This window comes from Jatropha curcas, chromosome 6 (genome assembly GCF_041381405.1).
Source record: "Jatropha curcas cultivar XTBG-Jc1 chromosome 6, XTBG_Jcur_1.0, whole genome shotgun sequence".
Classification (NCBI taxonomy): domain Eukaryota; kingdom Viridiplantae; phylum Streptophyta; class Magnoliopsida; order Malpighiales; family Euphorbiaceae; genus Jatropha; species Jatropha curcas.
The window spans coordinates 7,180,388-7,192,092 of NC_143156.1; the positions used below are offsets into that span (position 1 = coordinate 7,180,388).

Genomic DNA, 11,705 nt, shown 5'->3' on the forward strand with positions numbered 1-11,705 from the left:
CAAATTATAATTGAACTGAGTGAGATCAAAACCAAACAAATGTTAATAACTTTTCATTTTAAACTGTATTAAAATTACATTCTTACAATTTTGTTTCGATTTTTCGTTCTTAAAATCAAAATTGAGAATTATTGTTTCAAAGCGTTTTAAATAAAAAGAATTATAAATTAAAGATTATCAATTAAACTCTCAATTTTTTTTCACTCAATTATAATTTTCTAAATAAATTTCAATATCTTTTTGTTAAACTCATTTAGCTTTTCCAAATATATATATATATATATATTTATGACAGATATTGCACGTTAACTATACTCATTATTCATATTCGTCTAATTTTTTAAGACATTGCTCACTTTTACTTGTTATTTATAACATTTTTATTTTTTATTAAATATTAATTATAATTTTTGTCTTACAGTATTTAGATTTCTACAATGTTAAAACAAAATTTTATATAAAATTAACGTGAATATAAGTGATTAATTAATAAAACAGTATTTTTATACACGCTTTAATTCAATTTATATTGTCATTTATTTAAAATTCACTGTAACTATAAATGTGCAATTCTATAATATATCATCTAATAAATATATTTTAATATATATAGATATATAGATATAATAATAAAATATTATATATATTAGTAAAATTTTCAATTGTTCATTATCCCATGTACATATGCACACATATATTTATTTTATTTAAAAATAAAATTTTAAAAAATAAAAATTTAAAAATTTTGAAAGGATTAATTATGTATATTGTATCTGAAAATTTGTTTTTAAAAATATACAATCAAATTATATAAAGATAAAGAAAAAATTTTTTTTTTTCTTTTTCCTATCTCTTTTAAATAAAATATATTAAATTTAAAGAATAAATTTAAAAAATAAAATATAAAAATTTTAAAATATCTCATTGTCATATATATTTATTAAAAAATAAATAACAAAATAATTAAGATTTTCATTTTTTGACAAGGAGATAAAACTTAAGATTTTAAAATACTTAATTATCTATATATATTTATTATAAAAATAATTTTAATTTAATTATATCAAATCAATTAATAAAACATAATTTTTAAAATTTTATTTTAAGATATTCAAATTTTATTCAACATATTATATTTTCTGTCTATTCTCATATTTTTATATATATTCATTTTTGATTTTTTTTCTACTAATATTTGTTCGCTGCCATTTCCTGCACAAAAACACAAGAAAAGCCCAACAAAAGCTACTCTGTCGTTCCATTCTTGATTCTCCAGCCTCCGAACTATAACAAACAAATGTATAGTTTATACATATACAAGTGTATGTATTTGTTGTAGACGCAAATATATCCATCTTCGATATATACTACTAATATTCAGTTGTTTTGGCTCAAAATTAGACCCTCCAAATCTCAACCATGGCTGTGGATATTCGAACCTTGCAAAACATGTAAGTCTATCGATTTATTTTTTGTTATTTTTTTTTTTACTTAGGGCATTAAATTGTTATTTTTGAGATTTATTGTTTCCTTTTTGGGATTTTAAAGGATAGTACAGATTATCACCTTTAAATTTTAATTCTGCAGTTTGATCACTGAACTTCTGACTTCTCATATCGTCATGAGAATAAAAAGACTTTGTTTTCTTTGAATGTTGAAAAGATATTTTCTTTCTTCTTCGCTCATGGAAATGCTATTATACCGACTTTTGCTTTCTTTCCATTTTGCAAGCAATAGAGTGTCCGTGAGTAAGAAGTTGGTGATCAAACGATAGATGTTAGGTAATAGAGTTACGCACTGAGGTTATGGAACTGGCTTGTAATTACAGACTTCCAGTACCCTGCAAAAGTTTTGCTTTGGCCTTCTTTGCTCTATCAAATTTAGTAATTTTCGTTTATCGGTTCAAGATATCAGTTTGTTGTTCAATTCAGCACCTTTTTCTTTATTGTTGTTGGTTTATCATTATCTTTATGAATTTTTGGTCTATCAGTTATCGACCTATTGAATTCGGAATTGATAATACATTGGAATCATGAATGTAATGTGGGTACAAAATTTTGTTAGTGTGTGGACTTGAAAATATCTATGAAATGGTGTAATCTGAAATCCACGACTAATTTTTTTTCCGAGAGATTTATTTGAGCTCTCTCATCTTCATTTGAACCTAAAGACCTATAAAATGGTCTTATAATTTATAATTGAGATTTATGGATCTGGAAAAGCTTGAAAAAATGATATATTTCATGGTAAAAACCATTACATAATGTCGTCTGAGCTGCTATAATGTTGGATCTTGTAATGGCGAATTTTTGAATCACCAATGTAGTGGCTGTTGAAGAATGGTGGGAGTTTATAAGTTATACTCCCCTTCCAATTGGAAACTTGCTTAAGCCTTTTGAAAATTTTAAAATGGTTTAAGTTTTTCTTGAAGAGACTTCACTTATCATACAAATTCAAAGATAACAAGATTTCTGAAGCCAAGAAGCTAAAAACAAGAGCAGAACGTTAAATTCAAAGTTTTCTGGGTGTCTCTTACAATTTGCTGTGTTCACAACAGTTGTAACTGCAACTTGAGGTCTTGCAACTGACTTTTTGTGATGCCTAATACCAAATTTTATGTACATTGTCTTTATATTAATTTAAAAGTTCAAGCTAGTCGTTCTTGGGGTACCTTAGGGAGAAAAATGAATGAAAACAAGAAAAACCAATTTTGCTACATGTTTTATGGACCTAAAATTGCATAGTTATTGCCAACTGTTTCTTAATTGCTAATGTAGTCATTGCTCTTTAATGCTAGTAATTATTATGACTATTCTGATATTTGATTTGCTAAAATTTACTATCTATATATTTTTGGTTTTCTTTAGGTATATTGATTCCTGTGGCAGGCATGCAGTCCTACCTAATACTGCAGTTTTATCTGGTTTATTCAAGGTGACTGTTGATTTGAGTTACATTGTTGTTTGTTTATTCTATAAGGCATTAACAAATAATAATTAATATTTGTCTTTCCTTTTGTTGGATGTGATTTTTTTTTTCTTTTTTTCTGGTTGATGGAAATGAGAAGTTACATTTGATAAGTATTTTACCGTTCAGGCTGAGGTTAAGAAGTCTTGCAATGAACTATGTAGCCTAGAGATATTCTTGGACCAACTTAAAGATATTGATTTTCCTCCTCTTCTTGATTTATGTGTGTCGATTGAGACATCTGAGATTGAAGCTATTGACATACATAATGGATCATCACGAGTGTTGAATGGAGAATATGCTTTATCTTTGATGCGTGCTTTCAATCAAAAGCTTCGAGTAGTAGATCTTCAGGATTCATTATATGGAAAAGACTTCTTGAGGTATATGCTTGTTTATACTATGAATTTTCTTATAGCAAATTTTGTCATTTGTGTTTATTGAATGTATCTATGCATCTTTGTTGCTGCCTTACAATCAATGGTGCGTTTTTTATCATGTGGGCAATGGAAGTTCAAACAATTAACTAATGCTCCGGTTTTTCCGGAAAACATTTTCCGGATTTTCTGATGTTTTAATCATCTTGCAATTGTGAAGAACTAGGCAATTTGGAGCCTACTAGTAGTACCCACATGACCAATGTATATATTATGCCCTTGAAAATCAAATTTCACAGTTTCTTTTATCAATATGTGTTATTGTGAATGGTCTGAATTTAAGAAGGCCTGCAAAAAACAAGAGAAATCTTCCACTGATGTTGAATTGTGGATAGAGGCAGTGAAGAAAGACATGATGACCCTGAAAATTTAATACTGGTTTAAAGTTGATTGATTGTGACAAATAACGTATGTTGTCAGCTGATGATTTGCGGTATTTATTTTTGTTGCGTTAAAGTGTAGTGGGCACCGAAAGAACATGTGATGCTCGTCTTTTACAATGTGATAAGTTTTGCTTGAAATATTAGAACAATAAGAATTTATTGAAATGATAAGTTCCTTTTTTCCCTTTCTTTTGCATTGACATTAAGATACATTTCATGTAAATAAAAGGCATGATTTTACACAGTGCTACAAATGTATTGCTTTACATAGCAAATTGATTATTGTGGACATTTATGTTGAGGCATCGAAGTGGACAAGGAAATAAAAAATTGAAAATTATCTCCATTTAATTACTGATTTTGATATCTTAGGATTCTTAATCATTGTTGATTATTCTCACCCTCATTATTTTGGTATCTCCTCAATTTTCCTTGATATATTTGTTATGTTATCTTTATCAATAATCATTAGAATTTTCACTTTCTATTTGGTTATAGGCTGTGATCCCCCTGTATAAAGTTCTCTTTCCTGTTAATATTTAAGATTACACTGCCAATGAATCAGAACAAAATATAGATTATTTGGCAAATTCTCAACAGCCATTTTGAACAGTAACTTCCTATGATGTGTGATCTGTTGATTTCTGTCTTTTTCTTTGCTTTGAATTCCTATCCAATTACATAATAGTATCTTCTGTTGCTACTGTTTTTACTGATTGATCCATTCATATTCTTATATTTCATTTCTTTCTTTACATTATATTTTCTGTTAAGCTTTGTTGTGAAACATAATTTTGCATGCATTGTCATACTTTGGCTTTCATCATCAGGGAGCTTTCACAAGGAGGGTTGACTTGTGAAGTTTTAAACTTGAGGTCTTCACGGTTTCGGAAGCTCAACATGACAGGGGAATTCGTTCGCATACGCACCCTTAATCTTGATTTTAATACTTCACTTACTAGCTTCCGGGAGAATTGTTTTACTTGCATGCCCAATCTAATTTGCCTCTCAATGTGTGCAACAAGAGTTGTGAACCTGTGGACAACTGTTGCAGCACTTTCTAAACTCTCTTCTTTGGTGGAGCTAAGGTTTCAGAAATGGTTGTGTTGTAATGAGACTGGATCTTCTTCAGCACCATCTGGTGGCAAGTTCGATGATCAATGTGAACTTGGTCAACAGAACAGTTCCAACAATGACCCACCATCCCTTAATATCAGCGAACATGCAGATATTAGCTCAGGTGCAGAAGAGGCTCTAATCAATATGTTCTCTTTTAATGATGTAGCTATACATCCGGAAGTACAAAGCATGGTAGGAGATTCATCAGATGATAGTGAAGTGGATTTTTCAACTCATTGGCAAGAATTTGATTATATGAACTCATTGTCCAATGCATCTCCTGGGTGGGATAGCCAGGTCAATCTGCAGGATGAGGTAAACCACATCCGTCCATTCCCCCACGTATGGTTTCAGGCTACTTTCAAAATTAAATGGGTGAATAGAATAGAAAGGCTATCTTAGCTCTAAAGGAGGTGCAATTGGTTGTCTTTAATTATTTTTAGGTATTGGATAAGTAGCATTGTAAGTAAATCAATCCAATAGCGTAGGATGTGAAGAACCTTTTATAGGATTTCTATGAAATTTTGATAACCGTAAAATATTTTTCTTGGGTCATTATTATTTTTGTTCACTCCTGTTCCTGTTTAATTTTATTGGGCAATGGTGGACTGGTTTAATGCTTGCTTTACTGCCCCCTTTGAAAGCATGTCTCAACTTTTTTTCTCATTATTTTTTCTATTCTGTCCCACTAAAATTTTAAGTTTGCCCTCAAGTCATTTGTTTGTCACCTGTTAATAATTCGTTAAGTGAAAATTCACTGATTTCTTGGGATTAGGCTACACATATCGTTTAATTGTTTTAAAAATATTAAAGTATCCATTAAATGTAGCTACTTAACCTTTTAGTCATTTTTAATGTCCATTACAGAAGTGAAAGAAAGCAAGTCAAATTTCTGTTTTTCCTTTTGTTTTGATTCTTTAAATATGTATGTAATGTTGCTATATGATATGCATATTTTTGAGCATACACTGCTAAGTTTCTTTGCTTGGTAGATGGACTGCAGAATTATAATGTGTGAAGTTTCCCTTGTCGATAATGTAAAACAAGTCAATGAAGTAATATTCTGTATGTAAGTTCTTAGGAATAGCATTTTACTCTTGAGTAATGAATTCCTCAATTTAATGTGGAATTGATAACATAATGAACTAATTCTCATGCAGGAAAAAAATATTGCATGCTGAAATTGGCCAGACCATTGTAATACATGTTTGTATGTAGTATTGTTGAGCCATTTCGTTGTCAGTGGAAATGCTTTTCTTCTAGGTGCTTACATATCGCCTTGTTTTTTTTTTTTTTTTTTTGTGTAAGTGACATATGCATTGTATCTATTCCCAAAATTTTCTGGATCTGCCACTGATTTTTGGTATTTGTCTGGGTTTCTTCTTAATATGAAGAAAGAAGGATTCCATGTGTTTCCATTTTTTTTTTTTTTTTGTCTTATTCAACTTCCTTCATCTTAAGTTGATAGTAAAATTTATATGCATTCCAGGTATCCTTTGGCACTATGTGCAATCACAGTGAAGAGTCCTCAGCAGGTGCTTTCACAAGGCATATTGCAGATCTTGCTTTGAAGTATATTTCTTGTCATGCCTCACCAATATGCTACGAGAAACATTATAGAGAATACATGATAGCGTCATTGCCCCATTTGAAAACTTTGGATAACTTGCCTATCAGAAAGATTGACAAGGAAAGGGCCGCTGTTACATTTTCGCAGCACTTTGAGTACTTACCATACAAACAGAAACATAGAGAAAGCGTTGTAGATATCTTGTATAAGCGTGAAATAAAAGAAAGTCGCTCTCGTCTGAAGAATAAAGATCATAAGCCTTCATATCCTTGCAGAAATTCACCATACTCCTACACCAGGTCCTTTTGTGCTGCCAAAGTTGGTTCTTCAGCTTGGCCTCTTCTGCATGCACTTTCTGTATCAGGATCTGATTCCGGGGCTGGAAGGAGGAGCTTTCGTCCTAGACAGTTTGAGTATAATCCATCTATCTCTAGTCTATTAGTATTTGGAACTTTAGATGGTGAAGTAGTTGTGGTTAATCATGAGAATGAGAAAATAGTAAGTTATGTTCCCTCACTTGGAGCAATGAACAGTGTTCTGGGGCTATGCTGGCTCAAGAAGCATCCATATAAGGTATGTGATTACTTCATGGAGCATGGTGAGAAATGCTTAAATTGTAGTTAAGTGTGTGTAAAATGAATGTGAGCACTTATTCTTCTACAAAGTTTTTTTTCCTCTCTAAATCCCACTTAAGGAGTCAAAGTTTATATGAGTGATCATGATTGATATTTTGCTAACTATATCATAATACTATATGCTAACTGATAAAATTGGGGTTTATATTCATTGAAGAAAAAAAAAATGTAATTGAAGTCAAAAGTATAAATAAGCAAGAGTGATATTTGTTTTTATGTACCCCAGGTTTGACTAAATTATTATAATTAATCGCTCATGTTCTTGATCTTTATAACTTTCTTGTATCATTCTTTTCTGTTTTTTCTTTTGTTCTTTTTTTTTTGGGTATCATTCTTTCCAAAAGATAAAGGCAGAAATAGAAGAAAAATTGACAAAGTTTAGTCAGTTAAAGTTCACTCTGAAAAAACCTTGAGATAGTCTGGTATGTAATAAAAGTGATGAGTAACGTTGTGCAGAAAAGGGTTTCATTTCCTAAATTTCCATACAGTTGCATAGATTCAGGTACAGTTTTTTTGCAATTATTGCTGTTTCAAGATTGTAGAATTCACCATTGTCATGCATAGAGTGTTGTTGTTCCCTCACAGAAAGCCATTTGAGCCTCAGGATAAGTTTCTTGTGCAGAGATTCAGTATTTGATAATATAAAAAGGATGTAGCTCCAAATATTGGGTATTGTAGGTGAGCACTTAGGTTATTTTTCTATCTTTTCTTTTTTTCTTTTTTGTTTTTTTTTTTGAATAATAAATAAATAAATTGTAGATACACACCTGGACTTCCAAAAGGAATTTCTTAAATTGAGTCATAGTGAAGTTCATTATACTATAAGATGCATGTAAACATCACCTTAGAATTCCTCGTCTGTTTTGAAACATTTTTCCCCTCATGGAATATGATGTGTATCCTTGAGTTAAAGAGCTCTTTTGCCCAATGAAAACAACAGTTCAATTATGAGGGATCTGGTGGTCCATGAGACTGAACTTGCTCATGCTTGGACAACCTATACCTTAAACATTCAAAATAGTTTTTGGCCATTTGATCAATTGACCTTCTCCATCATCATTTGACTTTCTAGAAGCATCTGCTTATATACTTTGTCCTTTATAATATGACATTTCTAATTCTATTTTTGTTTTTTCCCGTTCAATGTCAGCTAATAGCTGGTTCTGATAATGGTTCGCTAAAATTATATGATGTTGAACATGTGCCCCCAACAGTTACAGGCACATATTCAGGTGCTGGCTCAGTCACCTTTGATGATTTTGAGCAACTGACTTCTGTCCATGTTAATACTACTGATGAGCTATTTCTTGCAAGTGGATACTCAAAAAATGTTGCTCTATATGACATCAACTGTGGAAGGCGAATACAGATGTTCACCGACATGCACAGGGAACATATCAATGTTGTTAAGTTCTCAAATCATTCTCCATCGGTTTTTGCTACTTCTTCATTTGATCGGGATGTAAAACTATGGGACTTAAGACAGAAACCAATACAGCCTTGCTATACCACTTCAAGCTCTAGAGGAAATGTGATGGTTTGCTTCTCTCCAGATGATCACTATCTTCTTGTATCTGCCGTTGACAACGAGGTATTTTTTGAGTTGATTTTATTGCAAGCACAGGGTTTCAATGCATTTCCATCATTTGGAATAATCTATTCCGGCCATATCGATTGTTTTCTCCTGTTCAGAATTTGCACTCAAGGATATAGACATTGCCGTATATAAAGGTCAAGATTCCACTACAGGAACCAACAGTTGACTTGTTTACACTATAAGCTGGTCTGTACCCTGTTTAGCAGTTTGAGGACCTGCTTGGCCATCTCAGCCCAGCAAATATCTTGTCCATAAATTTTCTTCTCTCTTCTTAAACCTGGGTCTAACCTGAAGTATGTCTGGACCAAGAAACTATGTTCAACTGTTGGAAGTTTTATTTTTCTTCTACAAATTCATATTCTCTTACTAATGAAGTTATTGGTACAATACGTTAAATGAGAAAACAAAGGGATTTTGTAAATAAAACCAAGGAATGAAAGTGGTGGAGGGATAGAAAAGATGACCGTTGGGCTCTGTTAGTGTAGTATCTACGAAGTAGCAAACATAAATTGGCAACATCTTATATAATTAAAACAATGATCAGGTTGGATATGATTTGTTTTTAATATGCTAACAAGCTGGCCTGATTTGTTGGGTTATCTAGAATCTTTCCTTGAAATTGACAGAGTTCTTCAAAAACCATGACTTCTTCAGATTGGTATTAATGTTTTGAAGTTTAACACTGGAAGGTTTTGAAACTTCTTATGTCCATATTGATAATGCTTATGCTTCTATCTCAGTGGCCTTGTTGAATCTCCTTTTCTTTCTTTCTTTCTTTCCAATGTATCTTCTTCTTTATTTGGTAGAATGTTGATTGCTCTTGTTGAGGAAATTAGTGGTATCTTGAGATTAATGTTTGGATTGTATCAGGTTCGACAACTTTTGGCTGTTGATGGGAGGCTACACATGAATTTTGAGATATCATCAACTGGAAGTTCACAGAATTACACTCGCTCCTACTACATGAATGGAAGGGATTATATTATAAGTGGGAGTTGTGATGAACATCTGGTCCGTGTCTGCTGTGCTCAAACTGGAAGGCGTCTCAAAGACATATCTTTGGAGGTATATAAGTTTTCTCATTGAAATACTTGGTGTGATGTTGAAATAAGCAAAGAGAACTGAAAAGCCGAACTGGAAAGGGCTAATTGTTTGAAACTTTATTCTCTATTAGATTAATAGCAGCCTAAAGCCAAAGGATCCACAAGCAAGCTTGTATAGTCAATTAAAAATAAATAGTAAATCCTGATGAGGAAGCAAAACATACAAAATAAGTAAATTTCCTACTAAAATAGCTTTTCATGTATAGTAAGTAAAATATTCAATGTCAGAAGAACTTTTGGACTCTGCAAAACTTTGGACATGAAAGAATATTTGAAGTTGTCTGAAGATATTCAAAGAGAACAGGGTTCTACAAAGTACTTAGCAGTTGACTGAATGTTGCAGAACTATGGACTCATTTTTCGAGGTTTTTCAGTCTTTATTGTCCTAGATGTTTTTATTTTTCATAACTTGGTCTGAAGAGTTACAATGAGAGTAATACCCAAAAGAAGGAAGGTTAAAAAGTTTATTCCATTCATAATTAACCCAAACTGGTCTCCGTCGTTAATTAATCAGGTATTGATTATGTGCCAGGACAAGGCTTTGGGATTTACCATTTTTACACTAATGTAATTAATTTTTTTTTCTCATGAAGGGGAGAGGCTCAGGGAATTCAATGTATGTGCAGTCTTTGAGGGGTGATCCTTTTCAGGTGAGTCTTACATTCTGGTACTGATTCTTGATATGACAGCAAGTTATGGCACATTTCAAAAACACAGAAGATAAATTTTGGCATTTTATAAGTATTATCGGATGATACACGTGTTCTCCGTATTAAATTGTTGCGAAAAGTTGTTTCTCATGCTTTTACTCATTCTATATGCTTGGTAAGCCAATATAGAACATAATGTGATATAATGAAAGGCATTCTGGTGTAAACATTGGACTAGAAATGTCTTTGATTACATTAAGTTATGTTTATTACGGCATACCGAATATAGGGTAAATGTTTGTTTGGCATTGTTGTTATAGTTGCTATATAAAATCATCTAGACATATGGATTTAAATGTGATTTTAATATATTGATGATAAAAACTCAAAAACAGCCAGAAAAATCATTTCAAACAACTATTTGCAATCTGTTTGGCCTTTTGTTATAATTGTTGTTGAGGAAAGCACTTAGCAATCTGCTGATTAAGGCAGTTAAAAGTTCTTTAAAGTTAGATTGACATGTTTTGACCATAACAACTCTGAATACAGCTATATAATAGTTTTAAATTCCTATTGCAACATCTCAGTGTGGTGCTTTTTAAACAATTTGCACAGGTTCTATGAGTTACTAATGCTTATGCAGTTATGAAAATTTTTATTATCGAATGAATCTCAATCGATCCTTTTGTTTTGTAAATGTGTAGGATTTCAACATGAGCATCTTGGCAGCCTATATGCGTCCGAACTCGAAGTATGAAATTGTGAAGGTATAACTCATCGCTTGTAATTCTTCATCCTCTCTCTCGCTTCTTAGTCTCAAGGGTGCTAAATTTTTGGGGGTTGTATTTGCAGGTCAATTTGCTTGCATCTTGTGACCGCTATAGAGAAAGCTCTCACAGCCAACATTCTCAACCATCCAATAGTATGGGAGGTTGATATGTATGCGTGATTGTGTATGTGTAATAATAAATTGTAATTGCATGTAACTTTGAATACTGATTATCCAATCTTGTATTTATGTGCTTTATTCAAGTGTAAATAATTTATTCAGGTAAAAAATGTTCAGTAAGTTTAGAGGAAAATAGGAAAGTATATTTATATTCTTGGACAATCTGTATTGTTTGGTCTAAAAATCCATAACCCATTCAATTCCCAGAACCATTAGAACCAATCATGAAGAACTTTTGAACCTTGCTGTTGGGTTAGGCTATATGTATATATATATATATATATATATATAAGAT

At 31.7% G+C, this 11,705-nt stretch overlaps 1 protein-coding gene across 3 annotated transcripts; it reads left to right on the top strand.

The window, feature by feature from the left end:
• Positions 1–1,201: 1,201 nt before the first annotated feature.
• Positions 1,202–11,530, top strand: LOC105650742 (transducin family protein / WD-40 repeat family protein). 3 transcript variants are annotated; one of them, XM_012237687.4, is made up of 10 exons: positions 1,202–1,451; positions 2,868–2,934; positions 3,097–3,350; positions 4,618–5,221; positions 6,396–7,049; positions 8,262–8,702; positions 9,579–9,773; positions 10,405–10,461; positions 11,166–11,228; positions 11,314–11,530. In XM_012237687.4, exons 1-10 carry the CDS (start codon positions 1,420–1,422, stop codon positions 11,395–11,397), a joined length of 2,451 nt encoding a protein of 816 aa, XP_012093077.1. In that variant the 5' UTR covers positions 1,202–1,419; the 3' UTR covers positions 11,398–11,530. The 3 variants fall into 3 exon arrangements, with proteins under 3 accessions (XP_012093077.1, XP_020532423.1, XP_037494121.1); XM_020676764.3 differs by having other exon boundaries at positions 3,205–3,350; XM_037638193.2 differs by lacking the exon at positions 1,202–1,451 and having other exon boundaries at positions 3,068–3,350.
• Positions 11,531–11,705: the final 175 nt, after the last annotated feature.

Bases quoted from the DNA above. Each gene is read 5' to 3' on its own strand.
- LOC105650742 (XM_012237687.4), top strand. From the start codon at position 1,420: ATGGCTGTGGATATTCGAACCTTGCAAAACAT. The intron at 2,935-3,096 runs GTGACTGTTGAT...TTTACCGTTCAG, and splicing joins TTTTATCTGGTTTATTCAAG to GCTGAGGTTAAGAAGTCTTG. The intron at 11,229-11,313 runs GTATAACTCATC...TTGTATTTGCAG, and splicing joins CGAAGTATGAAATTGTGAAG to GTCAATTTGCTTGCATCTTG.